This window comes from Coturnix japonica, chromosome 1 (genome assembly GCF_001577835.2).
Source record: "Coturnix japonica isolate 7356 chromosome 1, Coturnix japonica 2.1, whole genome shotgun sequence".
Classification (NCBI taxonomy): Eukaryota; Metazoa; Chordata; class Aves; order Galliformes; family Phasianidae; genus Coturnix; species Coturnix japonica.
In genome coordinates, this window is record NC_029516.1 from 11430516 (window position 1) to 11444714 (window position 14199).

Genomic DNA, 14199 nt, shown 5'->3' on the forward strand with positions numbered 1-14199 from the left:
TATTTATAATCTTTATGCTTCTGGGTACTAAATTCTTTCTTAAATTGCTGTCTACCCTCTGTCTGTTTAAATGTGCATCTGCTTATCTCTTGCTGTCAGACCTAAATACAGCTCCTCAGCTTGCATTGGAAGGTCTTTGTATGTGAAGAGCGTGTCAACACTGTTCTATCAGTCCAAATCTAAGGCAAGTTCTTATTCCTTGCAGTCTTGCTATCTTTTTCCCAACTTTTGCCTCTCATCCTCTGAAATTTCTCTACATCTCTTACCTTAAGAAAATTCAGAGATCCAAAAAAGCAGATCATTGCCGTCCTTTGTGCATTCCTGTCACCTGTATTGTTTTCTTGACATGTGGAGATTAATCTACTTGAAAATTTCTCAAGACTGAGATTTTATTTCCTTCAGCTTTGGGGAGGGGAAAAAAAAAAAAAAAAAGCATTTTGTTGTAATTCTCAACAAAGAGCTGCCAAAGACCACATAATGAACAAGCTATGTGAGGTCAGAAAGTGTTTCAGAAAGGAGAAGGTAGGTAGTGGCACTGACTGTATGCAAGTAGCTGATTTGAAATGCTTTGCAATGAATATTTAACCTAAAGTTATCATTGTTCACTCGTGTTCTAAGTTGTGTTCCATCACCGCTAGTACCAACTGTACTTGTGTTAGCTTTCTTTATTGTTAAATCCTTCAGATTTATTCATATGTAATAAATACAAGTCAGTGTTCATGTTAAAATCTTCACCCTGTTTGCTTGATTTAACCCAGAGGGTTTTAAGAAGTGTTAGCTTTTTCTCTTCAACATCACTGACAGTAGCACCCATTTTCCTGATTTACACCGGGTAGCCATATTGAATATTCAGATCTGCTATTGACTTTGAAACCCCAAAACTCTCACACAATCTTGCCAGTCCAAGCAGGAATTTTGAGACAGGGAGGGGGTTGTGCTTGTTGCTGTTAGTCAGGCCCTGCAACTGGTGGGGCTTTTGCGTCTTCTTGAAGAGACCACAAGGACACTGAATTGTTGGCTTCTCTTCCTAGATGGTTGCTCAGCTAAAGGATCATCTCATGAGACATCTGCAGTATGTAGGAAAAAAGAAGATTGACCAAATAGTGCTGGATTATGTTGCAAACCTGGTTAGTTTTATTTTGCTGCTATTGATGTGAGCAAACATGAATTGCTGGGTAAGGATGTGTAGTGTTGGATATGTGCTGTGTGTGTATCTTGCGTGTTTGACTGGGAAGGGATTGTTTCTAAGATGTTAAACCGTACCTTTTTTGCTCAATAACGTATAATAATACATAGAGTATTGATAAGGTAAACAATACTTAAACAAGAGTTGGTTTGGACTTTCAGAATACAAAAGAGAATTTCCTTTGCAGCTCGTAGAAATAGTCTGCTCCTGGAAGTGAAAATCTGAACTTATCCTGAAAGCTGTAAGAACAGTGTTTGGATTCATTTTGATTCTTATTCAATACACAGATGAATGCTTTAAGTAATGAAAATGTGATCAGGTCAAAAAGAAATTAAGAAAAAAAAATCATTCTAATATGAAATGAGAGTTAATTATCATTGTTCCTGCCTATTGACTTCATTAGGCTTTTTGTGTAACAGATACAGTTTTGCCTGAACCTACATGAACTGTAGTTAAAACTTACCTTCCAGATTCTCTGCTTTTCATTATCTTAAGAGAAACTTAAGGAAAAAAAGCTGTAAAAACTGTCGTGTATAAAAATTATCATACCTGTTTTTATTTGACTCAGCACCAAATCCTTTATGTACAAAATGCAGACTCCATAAGAGTTCATGTGGCAGCAGGGAAATCACGTTCTTTGTCTTTTTGATAGTCCTGTCATCAGATTCAGAATCTGATCCGTGCAGCTCAGGAAGCTTTCAGGATGCTGTGGTGCCTGCGTCTTTTGTGAAGTCCTTTGCAGACCAGTTATGTTGTGAGTGTTGCAGTGTTCTCTGAACCATAGCAACTTCTGCTGGGGTTACTGGCTTTTTTTATTCAGGCCTTGCCCTAGAGCTTCACAATCACTGGAGTATATTTCCCCTATCTTAGTAACAAAAGAAAAACGTAGTGACTGATGGAAATAGGAACTGAACAGCATGAACAAAAGCTTCATAGCTGATAGTGGTGCTGAAAGAAGCAGAACTAGAATACTCGTTCTCCTTTCATTTGGTTTTCAGTTATCATATGTTTATTATTTATCTAAAGAGAAATAAAATGAAAAGCAAAACCTGCTAAAACACTTCAGCAACCTTGATCTGCTAGACAAAATTATTGTGGGCTGAATCTTAATGGTCAAAACAAATTTCAGCCCTTCAGCCCCACCATCAGTGAAATCTTAGGATTAATATTGTTTCTTTTCTTTTAAATTTCTCTTAAGGCAAGAATTCTTTCATTTCTGTGTGCACTCAGCACCTTTACCTGAAAATATAAACGTTCAAGATAGCAAGATACTCTGCAAACGTCAGCTCAGGGCCTGCTGCATGCCCAGTCTCACTGTTGATCGTGGTTTCTTTTGCTAGTTTTGAGTAGTCAAAGGGAAATGATTTCTGATACTTGCCTGGAAAAAAACCTCATGTTGTACCTCCTTACTGACTGAAAAATGGTTTTGCCATAAAGGCTTTGATTGATCTTCATTTTGTTCCTCCAGAGACCTGCTGCTGTCTCTCTACAGGAGGAAATGCAGCCTGCATTCCTTCTCTAAAACAGACAGTGTTTCCTTTCTTGTGTGTACATTATCTTGTGGGTAGTATGCTGAAAACTGTTCAGGATATGTGTTCTTGTTCTCTGTGGTGTCAGTTGTGGCTGATTCCAGTGAGCTGTGCTCTTGGTGAGCTTGTCATGTCACAGGTTGTTAGCATTTAAGATTTAAGCAAGTTGTGATAAGTAGGTTGACTATGATTTTAAAAGATGCTTTCTTTCTGCACTCTGTAAAACCTACATGATTGGCGTGTCCTAAAGCAAACTGTGAAAATAATTCTGTTACGCAAATAATAAGAAGTGAGTCTGGTGTTTGAGAAGCTTTCCCTGCACCTCAGATGCTTATCTTCAGATCTAGGTGAGACTCCAGCAGAGGCCTTTGCTGCACTCTGTACTGGCTGGAGAGGGAAGTCATTTTGGCAGCAGGTTTGATTCTTGTGACCCTTCTCTTAAAAGTGGAAATCACTCATTTCCTGGAAAATGAGTGGAGAGAACCTGCTGTTCTCCGGCGGTATTAAATGGGAGCTTTCCATGGCATCTAGAAACTGAGTATGGAAAGTATCAGGTGGTTGTTCTAAGGTAGCCACCTCAGTGCCTGCTGTGCAAGGCTGGATGGAGTTCTGAAGGATGGAGGGAAAAGGTGTTAAGTTTTCTGTCCAGTGCTGCAGAGGAGAGCACTTGAGAGTGGTAGTGAAGAGCAGTGTTCCTGTTCTGACTTTTCCATGCTGATTTCTCTTGTGTGAAAGCTCACCATCTTGCTCAGAGCCTGTGAAAAGTTAGAGGTTAGAGTGGGCTAAAAGGAGAAAAGAAAAAAGGGTTTTTTTCCTCTAGAAGGAGAAAAGAAAAAAAGGGTTTTTTTTTTCTCTAGAAGAAATAAAAAAAATGGGAAAAAGGATTCCTGGATTCTGGCCATCTTGAAGGGGGAAGGTTTGTTACTTCTTGTGACACCTGTCTGCAAAACAGGGATCAGCCTTGTTTCCTGAGAGTTTCCTGGGGTTGATTAATAGCGCTTTGAGGCCCAGAGATAAAAGGCGTGGAGGAAGTGTCTCAGCTGTGTTAGTGAGATGTGGAAGTCATTACATATGACAGCCATAAGGGGCTGGCTAGAGGAAGTTATTTCAACTCTTTCAGCTGCAGAACACTAGAAAATCCAAGTCTGTAGCTTTTGCATGCTGACATTGCACTGGAAGCCAGCCTAGGAGCACAAGGATTGACAGTATAGGCCAAGAGATTGTTCAAATTCGCAGACGACAAGAAAGGAACTCAGTGGAGCCAGATAAGCATTTGCTTGTCTCATGTTTCCTCCTCACCTGGGTTAGATTTATGATTCACCCTGTAGACTTTCTTTCAGCAGACTGAATATTCTACCACCTTCAGCAGCATCCAGTGCTGTCTGGGCCATAGGCACCTTTCCTTGCCAGTTGCTCAGTCAGTTGGGCATGTGGTTTTCACTTCCATGGCAAACTGATCTTTAAGAATTTGATGCAGGAGTGTGAGATCAGTCGATTCCTGAGAAGCACAATGTGTCAGGATGCTGTATATCTTGCATAATGGTCCGATGGGCTGAGAGCACTTACTGTAAACTTCAGGAATGGGGCAATCCAGGTACAGTTCAAATGTAATGGTTTACCATTTTAAGATCCATAGAAAAATAAAAATATAAATGCCGAAGTTTTAGTGGGAGTCGTCCTATGGTAAGTTCACAATCTGAACTAGTATGTGGAATAAATGAAAGCTGAGGACCTGCTGTTATTCTACAGGCTGCTAGGAATGTTTGATCTTTTTTGTTGTTGTTTTAGCTGAATCTGGTACATCGAATAATGAAAGAAGTTTGGAAGATGTATCAACTTCATTCCTGCATCTTCTGCTTGTAAGCAAGTCTTTTTTTCTTTAACCTTTTAAAATGTGGGCATAATAACTTTGGTCTTGAACAGTCAGTGCTGTGAATGTCAATGTGACTGTAATTTAGTCTTGCTAATGATCCTGCTGGCCATATCGAAGCCAACATGGATATTAATCATGCAGGCAGTTTTATGATTGGAGTTCAAAGCTGTTGGGTTCAAAGTGCTCCCCAGCTGGGTAGTGGGTGTTGAACAGCTGTGGAAGCCAAGTCACTCATCCAGCACCCAGAATATTTCACCTGCTGATGCCAAGTATTACTGAGAGCCTTGCAGGTATGTGGTAGTGAGGGATGGAGGAGAAGGCATCACAGAGGCTTTGTGTTTGAACATTTAGAAGAACATCTAGTGCTGTTGGGTGACAGATGCTGAAGTAAGAAAGATAGCATTCCATAGTGACTAAATGAAAATGCATGTTTAGTGCACATGTTGTTTGACCGTAATACTCTGGTGTGTGGGCATTTCAATTCCTAATATGTTCCTGTTTTGTTAAATAGTGATGAGAGAGGAAGTGAAGCGGAGTTCAGAGTGTTTCACATCATGAGTCGAATTCTGGAAGCTGCAAATGGCATGTGTATGCCTTTACCTCCTGGTAAGTGCTATGTTTTGCTGTTGTAATGCATATCGATTCCTCCCAGGAGAGTCCAAGTTGTAGCATGCGTGTCAGGTTAGCACTGGCAGTATTTAAATCTCTTTAAGACATTTGTGGATGGAAAGATCCTCTGTAAATGTATGCAAGTGAAGTGAAACATAACTGAGTACTGTATACAAATGCAGACAACAAATCAGTGGCTTAGTTCAGTGTTTTCAGTTTCCAGTGGAGCATGTGGGCACAGCCATAGCTCAGAACTAAGGTTTAGATGACTTCCCCTTATATTTTATAAGGCAGCTAGACTCAGCTGTCAAGGGCTACAAAAGAAAATGCAATCCTGGAACAAAACCAGAGTGTTTTTTCTCATTCTATTGCTCTGTTAATATTTTTCAGTTTTATCCTGAATGAGTTGCCCCTGGTCTTTCTGAAGGAGATGATCTGTAATTGCTTACAGTCTTTTCAAAACACTTGATTATTTTTGTTAGGAAAAGGCTTTTTAACATTGAGTGCTTAGGTTTTCTCTGGCTGAATTTGCCAATACAGACAGGGAATGTACAGCCAAGCTTTAGATTTGGACTGGATTCTAATCCTTTTAAGAATGCTCTTACAGAAACATTGAGCTTGCTGTCCTGCTGTTAAGCTGTAGGACTGAGGCCTGGCCTGCCTGTAACTACTGAATGACAGAAACAGAAGTGTGTTATGAATGTTATTAGAGAAAAATACCTTCCAGTCTTCTGCTTTCTGATTCTCTTTGAATCTCTTTCTGGTTAGTGTTTTCTGATTTGGCTTCAGTCTGGCTTTGGTGTGAGGCCGTGCCTCAAACCTACACTATGTGAGGGACAAATGCTGCTATGTGATGGTGTCTTTTGGGTCAAGACTTTCATATGGGTGATGCTCAGTGAGAAACTGAAGTCTTAACGTGGCCTGTGGGAATGTGTAGGTAGCAGCAATATACTGAATGTGGCAAGGCCTCATCTTTGATAAATTGGGAAGAAAGAGGGAGATAAATTAATGACACAGCTCGGATGTAAGCCAGCAATAAGCTTGGAGACATTTAATGATTGCTTTCAAGTCCTAAGCTTTCCTCTTTCTGACAGGGTTGTGCTTGACAAGACTTAAAGATAAACTCATTTCCTTACTAACTTGAAATGCTTAGAAGCTGAGGGAAGTGTTGGCTTTTAGCTACAGTAATGCTAGTCAGTGCTACAGACCTTGAAAGAAATATTTTTCTTTTTTCCATAACCAGTTTGTCTTTCCTTCACAGGTTTTCACACTCTACACTTGGGGCTTGGAGTTCGATGTCTCCCCCTTCATACCCTCCTGCACTATATTGATAATGGGGTTCTACATTTGACAGAAACCTGCGTCAGGAAACTGCTGAAAGGTACATTGTGTTTCCTGTGTTTCATTTGCTTAACAGCCAACTTGTTGGCTGTGATGTCCTTTCAGCCATTCAGATACAGCTGCAATTTATACTGACCAGGACACTCAGCTCCTCTTCTTCGAGAGTGCTGTTACAGTGAGGAGTGTGGTTGTTGGTGCTGCTCGGCTGAAAGGAGAAAATTAAGGGTCATACTCTATGATTGACTCTTACCATAGTAAACAAAGAAGTATTGGGAGATTTCTGTGATCATTTACAACTAGAAGCCCTATGCTAGGAAGTTAAATAGCAAAATAAGCAAAGGCATAACCTGACTTAGCATCCCAATATTTTTAGTAAGTAGCAAGCTTGTGTACTCTAAACATGATCTGTTCTAAATGATCAATGTATTAACTAAAGGCAGGGGTTAAAACCAGTTCTGTATCATCAGGAGCAGCTGTTTGTGACTTTCCTCTCAGCAGGACATAAGCAGCTTGTTTCCACAAATGAGGCTTAGGAGCAAACTAGCATACAGTAGGAATAATTGGGGCATGAAGCTTTGGAACAAAATGGGGAGTGGTATAAAGTAGCAGTTGTTGGGGCAGTTAGGATCACAGTGGACACAGTGTTTATATTAATCTATGCCTGATTTAGGTAAATAATCTGAATTATTATACAAATCATTACTTAAAGTAGTGAAGTCATATGCAAAATCACAGAAGAATACTTTCATAAACTGTAAAAGTAACACTCCTACTAACCCTTATGTAAAATGAACATTTTCATCACAGAAATTGTATTTTTTTTCAGTATGTCTTCAGCGGAATTTGGAAGTTATGTGGTTACTAATAAAGAGTTTGAGTTTTTTTTACCTTTCTCTTGCAGATCTGGATGACAATGAGAAGAATGAAAAGCTGAAATTCAGTATTGTGACAAGGCTTCCTGAGGTGACTTTGGATGTTAGTTCTTGGAATTTGGAAGTGGGTATGAAATTCCTCCCTGTGCATAGGATCCAGTCAACAGAAGACTTAGCTGTGACTCACACAGGGCACAGAAACGGCCTGAATCTCCAACGCTTCTCCCTCTGCTGTTCATAACCTGTAGGGTACCATGGTAACTTAAATTTTTAGGTTTGTCCATAGTGTTTTCACTGTGTCCAGTACCTTGCAGGAATCAAACAGACAAAACCAATGCTGTTCTGAGTACTCATACACATAAAGTAGCAATAAGAGTTTTACAGGGTTTAGAGAGAGTTTCTGGATATTATTTGTGGTGATTGAATTACAAGGTCTTGGCCTTGCCCATTGGTAAGGTGTTTGGGCACATGCTGTTGATGGTCCTTTGAAAGTTACAGCAGTGGGAGATTGCCTCTTTCTTTTCCCTTATCAGTACTACGGAGGAAGAACAACATCTGTGGGTGGAAGAAAACCAGGGATCCCTCTCTGGGAGTGCCTTGCTGTAGAACAAGCTTTTCTGGCCATAAATTGCTTATTGTTGTTCATTATGGACTGTTACATGTAGTTCAATTGGCCAGAAGTGGTGCTTCAGTTTTAATCTAACAAGGGCTTCTTTATTTGGCAGTGGTTTGAGAAGGGGTAGGGAAGGAGAACTTCACAAAGTGTTCTTTGTCTGTATCTTGTTTTGGGCAGGGGTTGTTGAGCTGAGGTCACTGTGGGGACTCTGAGCTGTCACCCCCAGGCCTGGTGGGTGGGGAACACCATTCCAAATTCTCTGACTTTTGCTTTGGGGGAAATGTACTGCTGTACACACAGTAGGCTCAGTGCCTTATTGTGTCTATTTACAGCTTTGGGAAAAAATGCGGAGAATAGTTTGTTTGCTTAAAAGGACGCTTTGGGGTGACTTGGACTATTTTGAGTTCAGGTTACATTCACTAGATGACTTCAGAAGCAAGTGTTTCTGAAACCCTTCAGCATTTCCTAAAAGAACACTTTCAATAGTCTGTATTTCATTACAACTGGAAATGAGAGGAAGAAGGATCTAGACTGAGAGAAGAGCAAGAAAAGCTAATTTCACAATGTGTTCATATTTGCTTTCTTACTGATTAGGATTGGAAGCTTTGGAACAATTCAATTTGAATTTCTTGCCTTCAAGAATGTGAATCAATTTTGCCATTTCCCAGACAGTGCCCTAAATAATGGGATGTAAATTCTGTTCCCAGTATCTCTCCTTGTTGGCATTCTGTTTTTGTGAGCTTTCTGCCATTGAGCCTATTCTGAACACAGCACTGACAAATGGGGCATCTTTGCTGCTTTGTGAGAAGAATGATTCTAAACCACAGTCATGGGAAAAGACAAATAGACATTTTAAGCCTCAGTTGATGTTTCAGTACACATACACAGGCTTAATAGGACAGACTGATTGAAACGTAGTGAGCAGCTCAGTGGGCGCTGAGTAGCAAAGGTTTGTTTGTTCCCCGTGTTCTGGGGGTTTATGATAATTTCTTTGTTACTGGTAGTCTGTGTTAAAGCCTAGATTTCAGTTTGGTTTTTTTTTCTCCCCTCTTATTTTTTCCCACTGTATTTCCACTGTTCTCTGTTTTGTTACTGATCTTTTTGGGATTTTACTTACTAGGCTCTTGGTCTAAAGGCCCGTCAGTTCTGGGATCATCCAGTAAATGCTAATTTTCTTGCACGGAAGTATGTGAAACTTCTGTTTGAGAAGCTGGGGAATAGGCAGGTAAGACATGGTTGAGATTCCTGACCTTGCTGTCCGCCATAATGCACTGAAGGTAACACTGAAACTTGGTACCATGCAAAAACTAATCTGAAATGTTTTCACTTACAGTGTAGCAGGCCTGTCCCTGAGAGACACCCAGTCCCTGTCGAATTTTTGCCTCTTAACTACCTGACTAATGTGCTGGCAGAGATAGAAAATCAAGGTAACTTCAATTCTATACTTTGAAAGACCAGTAATGGCTACCCTTTAATGCTCACGCTGCTATAAAACTCTAATGATGTCTAAATGTGTTGGTTTAGTCTTTTTGTTGATAGAAATCATCAGAGCTCTTCCTCACTGCATATCTTCTCATTCAGAATCCTCTCTGTGTTGAATGCAGTTGCCAAACTGGCATACAGAGTGTTGGTAGCTGTTATGTGTTTAAATGGGGAGAAGGGCTTCTACATTACTTATACAGTATGGTAGCTAAAGAATTGCCTTTTGTCCAATAAGTAGAGGTAGGTAAAGTCAGATCTTCCACCTCAGAGAAGAATGCTCTGACAAGGGGGGGCATTTCAAAGCTGTGAAAGTGAAGTGAAATTCAAATTAGTCATGGTAGTTGCATTAAGGAAGCATTACATTGCCTAGTGTAGTTGGATGTACATTTAGTAATAAATGAAGTAGAAGTGTGATAGGGACCTGAGTGTTAATGCAGTATTCTCCATTTATGGATATCAGCCCAACTGGGGGAGGAAAGTTAAACCATACTGATGCATGTAAGAATGTACTAGCACAAACATACTGCCGTGCTTAAATCTTACTTGACCTTCCAATGTAGAATTATGGAAATTCCTAGCAGCCTCCAGAGATAGTCTAGCTTTCCTCCATATGGGTCATACTTTACTTATATGCCACTAACAGGAAAGCGTATGCCATGGATGAGCATCAGATAACTGCACTGTATTTTATTTAGATGAAAACAGTTCCATCTAGTACCTTATCTTTTGGTATTGTGGGTCAGGATGTTTAGTAGACTTCAGGACTTAGTGTACAGCAACACTTAGCTTTGCAAATACTGATTTTTTTTAATGGTGTTTTTCTAGGTGTGCATCCGTATGAAAAACAAGATCATATTAATGTCAGGTTTGTGGAGGAAGCAGCACTGAAACACACGATGATGCTCTTGGGCCTCAGATATTCCTGAAACGACTTTCTTCAACTGCATGTAAATGATGGTACTCAAAATCATTCACACAGAAGTGTGCAGCCAACTCTGACGTTATTTAGTCTTAAATGTCATGTTGTTTGCTAATTACTCAGCAGTTTTGAGTAGCCACCATTACTGACATCAGCTACTCAAAGTAGCAATTGTCCAGTGCACTAAGACTGAAATTACTGACCTGTAGGTAAACTGTAGAGAAGTACATCTGACGCAGACCTGGGTTCCCAGCACATCTGGGGTTTCAGTTCTGAAGTGGTCAAATCAATGGAACTATTGGGTATTAAAACATGCTGTGAAATATGGTATTACTCTTAACAGTTTTAACGAGACAGACAATGCTGGAAAGGGTAGTCCAGCTGTACAGTAACAAGAAACTGGCCACTGTTTACTCATTTAGACTAATAAAAGCTTTTCTTGATACGATAATGTAAAATAGGTAAGAATAACAAATGACAAGTCGGTCTTTGTATATAATGCACCAATAATGATACTCATTCCTTGCGGTGGCCATATATTGCCTTATGGTACTTCTGCCTTTGGAGTGGGATTCTAATATATTCAGCGATGTAATTAGCACAAAATGTAGTCTCCTTAAATTATATGGGAGAGGGATTTTATGTTATGTTTGTTTTTTTTAAGACATGTATGATATATTGAATGCAATACAGGGCAAGAAGGAAATTCTTCGGAAATGTACCTTCACAGCAGCATGGAATGAGTTTTACTCAATTCTCTCCTTCCCGCTTTTAGTATTACAGTTCAAAACTGCTTCAGGAAGAACGGCTGGAGGTTGTTTTCTCCTCATTTTGACTATTATTTATGAGTAACCAAAGTGGGTTTGGTTTTTTGTGTGCACTTTTTCATATTTTGAAGGTTGGCATAAATTTTTCTCAGTTAAATATTTTTTTTTCAGTCTTGGGCTGTGGAAAGCTGTGATGTTGTATTTGTGTAATGTGTGGAGACTTCATTCATGTGCTATTAATAACCAGAGAAGATCTTCTACCTTATTGTTTTTATTGAAATGTGCGGTAAAATAGATGTAATAAAACTTTACCTGAAAAAACAAAAGAGTAGTCTGATGATTACTCATTTTAAAATACTGCAGTGCATTTGGCATATCAGGCTCCACCAAATCAGAAGGAAGGAACTTGTATCACTGAGTATTTAGCTGCGCTTCTGGAATTATGTACTGCTTTGTTTGCTGTGTAGAATTTGGCTATACTCTAATGTGCATTTCATGTAGGATAAGTGCTGTCAACTTGTGATACTCAGCAGCTGGTAAGGGCTTCTCTTCCTTCATGTGCTGTCTTCTTAGATTTCAATTGGCTTTATAATTGGTTTTCTGAAATGTCTTATATTTGAACCAGGTTCGTTTGGCTTGAAAGGAGCCAAAGCGCCATAGGGCCGTGGCAGTGGCAGGCTGTATGCATCATCTGGGACATAAGCATTTGGCCGCGGTTCAGCTGTTGTGTGGACATGGCCAAGCACTGCAGCTTCTTCCTCTTCTGCAGCCTGCTGTAAAAGAAACACACTATGAGCACATCGTGCCTACTTGTTTTAAGACTGCAGTCAGTACTCTTCTGAGCCAAGGTGGAGGATGCCCAATGTATAAATACTAAATACTATTCACCCAGTTCTTAGCAAATCAAAAAACAAGAAAACACAGGCAGGTGTTTAACTGTTCACTGAGGGAAAGCATAATGTACTGACCACATAGGTATGAGTTTGTCCTTTTAAATACTGTGTAGTTTGAGCCTGTAATACTTTTGTTGTTGAGAAAGAAAATGAGATGAACTTGCAGTAATTACAATAAGTGTGCACAGACCATCTCGGGAACAAGATAATAGATATGATGCTTCAAAGCCCAGTTTGTATTTATGCTGACAGCAGCTATTCTTGAATACTATCACTGTACTAATAATATGATATGAAAAGAGTCAATGACAAGAGGTTTCTTACTGTAAACCAGTTTAACTGCAACAGTTCTTTGTGCCTTCAGGCTCTTGAAACGTATACACTGTGCATTCCTCTCCTAGTTTTGTGTTCATTTCGGATTACTTTGGAGAAGGAATCATATAGCAAGGCCAGTTTCCTACCTGCAGGTTTTCCCTCAATTATACTCATCTCAGTTGTATTTGTCTATCTATCAGTTAACTCAAAGCACTGTCACATAAAGCAAGATCTACCTTTGATTATTAAAGTAATTTGAGTGTAACATATCCTCTACTTAAGGTCTGAGACCTGTTCTATCTGAGCAGTGTGCCAAACTACAGTTTGTAGCTCCAAAAATCCACCATGTGCTGGTTTTGTAGTTGCCTCTGTCTGTCCCATCATCTCCACCAGCTCCTGGAGCCCCGTGGTTGTCAGTGAGCAGCTGTGCATTGTGTGAGATCTGCTGCTCTTTCAGAAGGACAAGTTAGAGCGGTAAAAAAAGGAGGAGCCAAAGCGCAACTCAGAGCAAAAACTTACTCTAGCTCTGGCCTCTGCTGCTTCTTTGTGCATCTTCTCGTTGCGTAAAACCTTCAACCATTCAATCTCTGTCTCTTTAGGAGGAGGAAGGCCTTGTTCTATCCTTGACGAAACAATCATCAAAAACTCTTCTCTGTCTCTCATTTCCTGATGGAGTTTAATGGCAAGGGCCTGCTTCATGGATAACTCTGCGACAAGAGCCATCATCTTCTTGGTCCTGTCTTTTATCTTCTGCTGTAGTTCATTTATCTGGAATCAGAAACCAAGTGCATTTTGCATATTTAGTAACAATTACATCTATAGACACTTAGTGGTGCTCAGGTATGGGAAAGTAAGGTTGGTGAAATCAGCTGTGTTTCAAAAAACAACTCTGTTCTTGAAAATAATGGTTGGAAAATATCATCTTTGTAATGCTATCCTGCCCCTTACAGATGACGAACAAGACTTCCATTTACCACAAAGGAAGGTATTAAGCCTGGATTCTGATTAAGCCTGCGCACAATTACTGCGTTACTAACAAGTGCGTTAAGTCCAGGCCTCACAAAGTAGTTCAGTGATAAAACACGGACACGGCTGTTCTGTGAGGTGCTGAGTTGTTCTTAGCAGGGAGGTGGACAGAAAGGGAACAGGGTGGGAATCTGTGATTATGAGTGGACAGAAGTTAAAAATTAACATTAACAAAAAAAGAAAGTGTAAAAGAGCTCCAATGCTGTTTTTAAGGTAATCGATAGAGAATTGGTAGAGCCTGAGTGTGTAACTTCTGGCACACTGCCCTTTGTGCAGTAAATGGCCAATGGCTGTAATTTCACAAGGGCAAATGGCAGCCGTGTTATTTCTTTCTGTAGAAAAGGAAAGATTTCCTCCTGAAGAGATGTGTTCTGATTTTAAGCCTGAGCGCCAGAGTTAACAACAAAGAAAAGTCAGCCCTGGCCTTGTTGTACATTATTACATCACTGTGTTGTTTGTTTTCTCTCTATCTCTCACTGGGTTTGGAGCTATTTGGAGCTTTTTCATCAGTGTGGTGGAGGTGGGAAGATTTCTTTTTTTGGCTGCTGCTGTGTTTGTTGTGCTATGGCCAATGCTGATGACTTCCTGTCTCTGTCCTTCTCTCTTTTGCTTTCTCAATTTCCTCTCTGTTGTTATACGCTTTCCAAGCAGCCTCAAGTTATTTACTTAAGGATCAGGCCTCCTCTCCTTCCATGTTTTGCAGTTATTACATCTGTCCTTTCTTAAGACTAACATACAATTTGCCTGTCACTGATTCCAGCTGCTAGTTTC

General features: G+C 40.0%; 2 protein-coding genes across 10 annotated transcripts in view; one reads left to right on the top strand and one right to left on the bottom strand.

Annotated features, from left to right (window-relative positions):
- Positions 1 to 11520, top strand: part of GSAP (gamma-secretase activating protein) — a 43359-nt gene extending 31839 nt beyond the window's left edge. For 2 of the 4 annotated variants that reach the window (XM_015882336.2, XM_015882414.2), the window contains exons 24-31: positions 1032 to 1127; positions 4504 to 4574; positions 5100 to 5194; positions 6459 to 6578; positions 7440 to 7513; positions 9147 to 9251; positions 9360 to 9453; positions 10334 to 11520. In XM_015882336.2, coding sequence (XP_015737822.1) covers positions 1032 to 1127; positions 4504 to 4574; positions 5100 to 5194; positions 6459 to 6578; positions 7440 to 7513; positions 9147 to 9251; positions 9360 to 9453; positions 10334 to 10434 — 756 coding nt within the window. In that variant the 3' untranslated portion in view covers positions 10435 to 11520. The remainder of the gene's footprint in view (positions 1 to 1031; positions 1128 to 4503; positions 4575 to 5099; positions 5195 to 6458; positions 6579 to 7439; positions 7514 to 9146; positions 9252 to 9359; positions 9454 to 10333) is intronic. The other 2 variants (XM_015882502.2, XM_032442330.1) reach the window with 1 other exon arrangement.
- CCDC146 (coiled-coil domain containing 146) overlaps positions 11450 to 14199 on the bottom strand; it is a 60418-nt gene continuing 57668 nt past the window's right edge. For 5 of the 6 annotated variants that reach the window (XM_015882124.2, XM_032442329.1, XM_015882052.2 and 2 more), the window contains 2 exons: positions 12922 to 13170; positions 11450 to 11967 (listed from right to left, as the gene is read on the bottom strand). In XM_015882124.2, coding sequence (XP_015737610.1) covers positions 11764 to 11967; positions 12922 to 13170 — 453 coding nt within the window. In that variant the 3' untranslated portion in view covers positions 11450 to 11763. The remainder of the gene's footprint in view (positions 11968 to 12921; positions 13171 to 14199) is intronic. The other variant, XM_032442327.1, reaches the window with a different exon arrangement.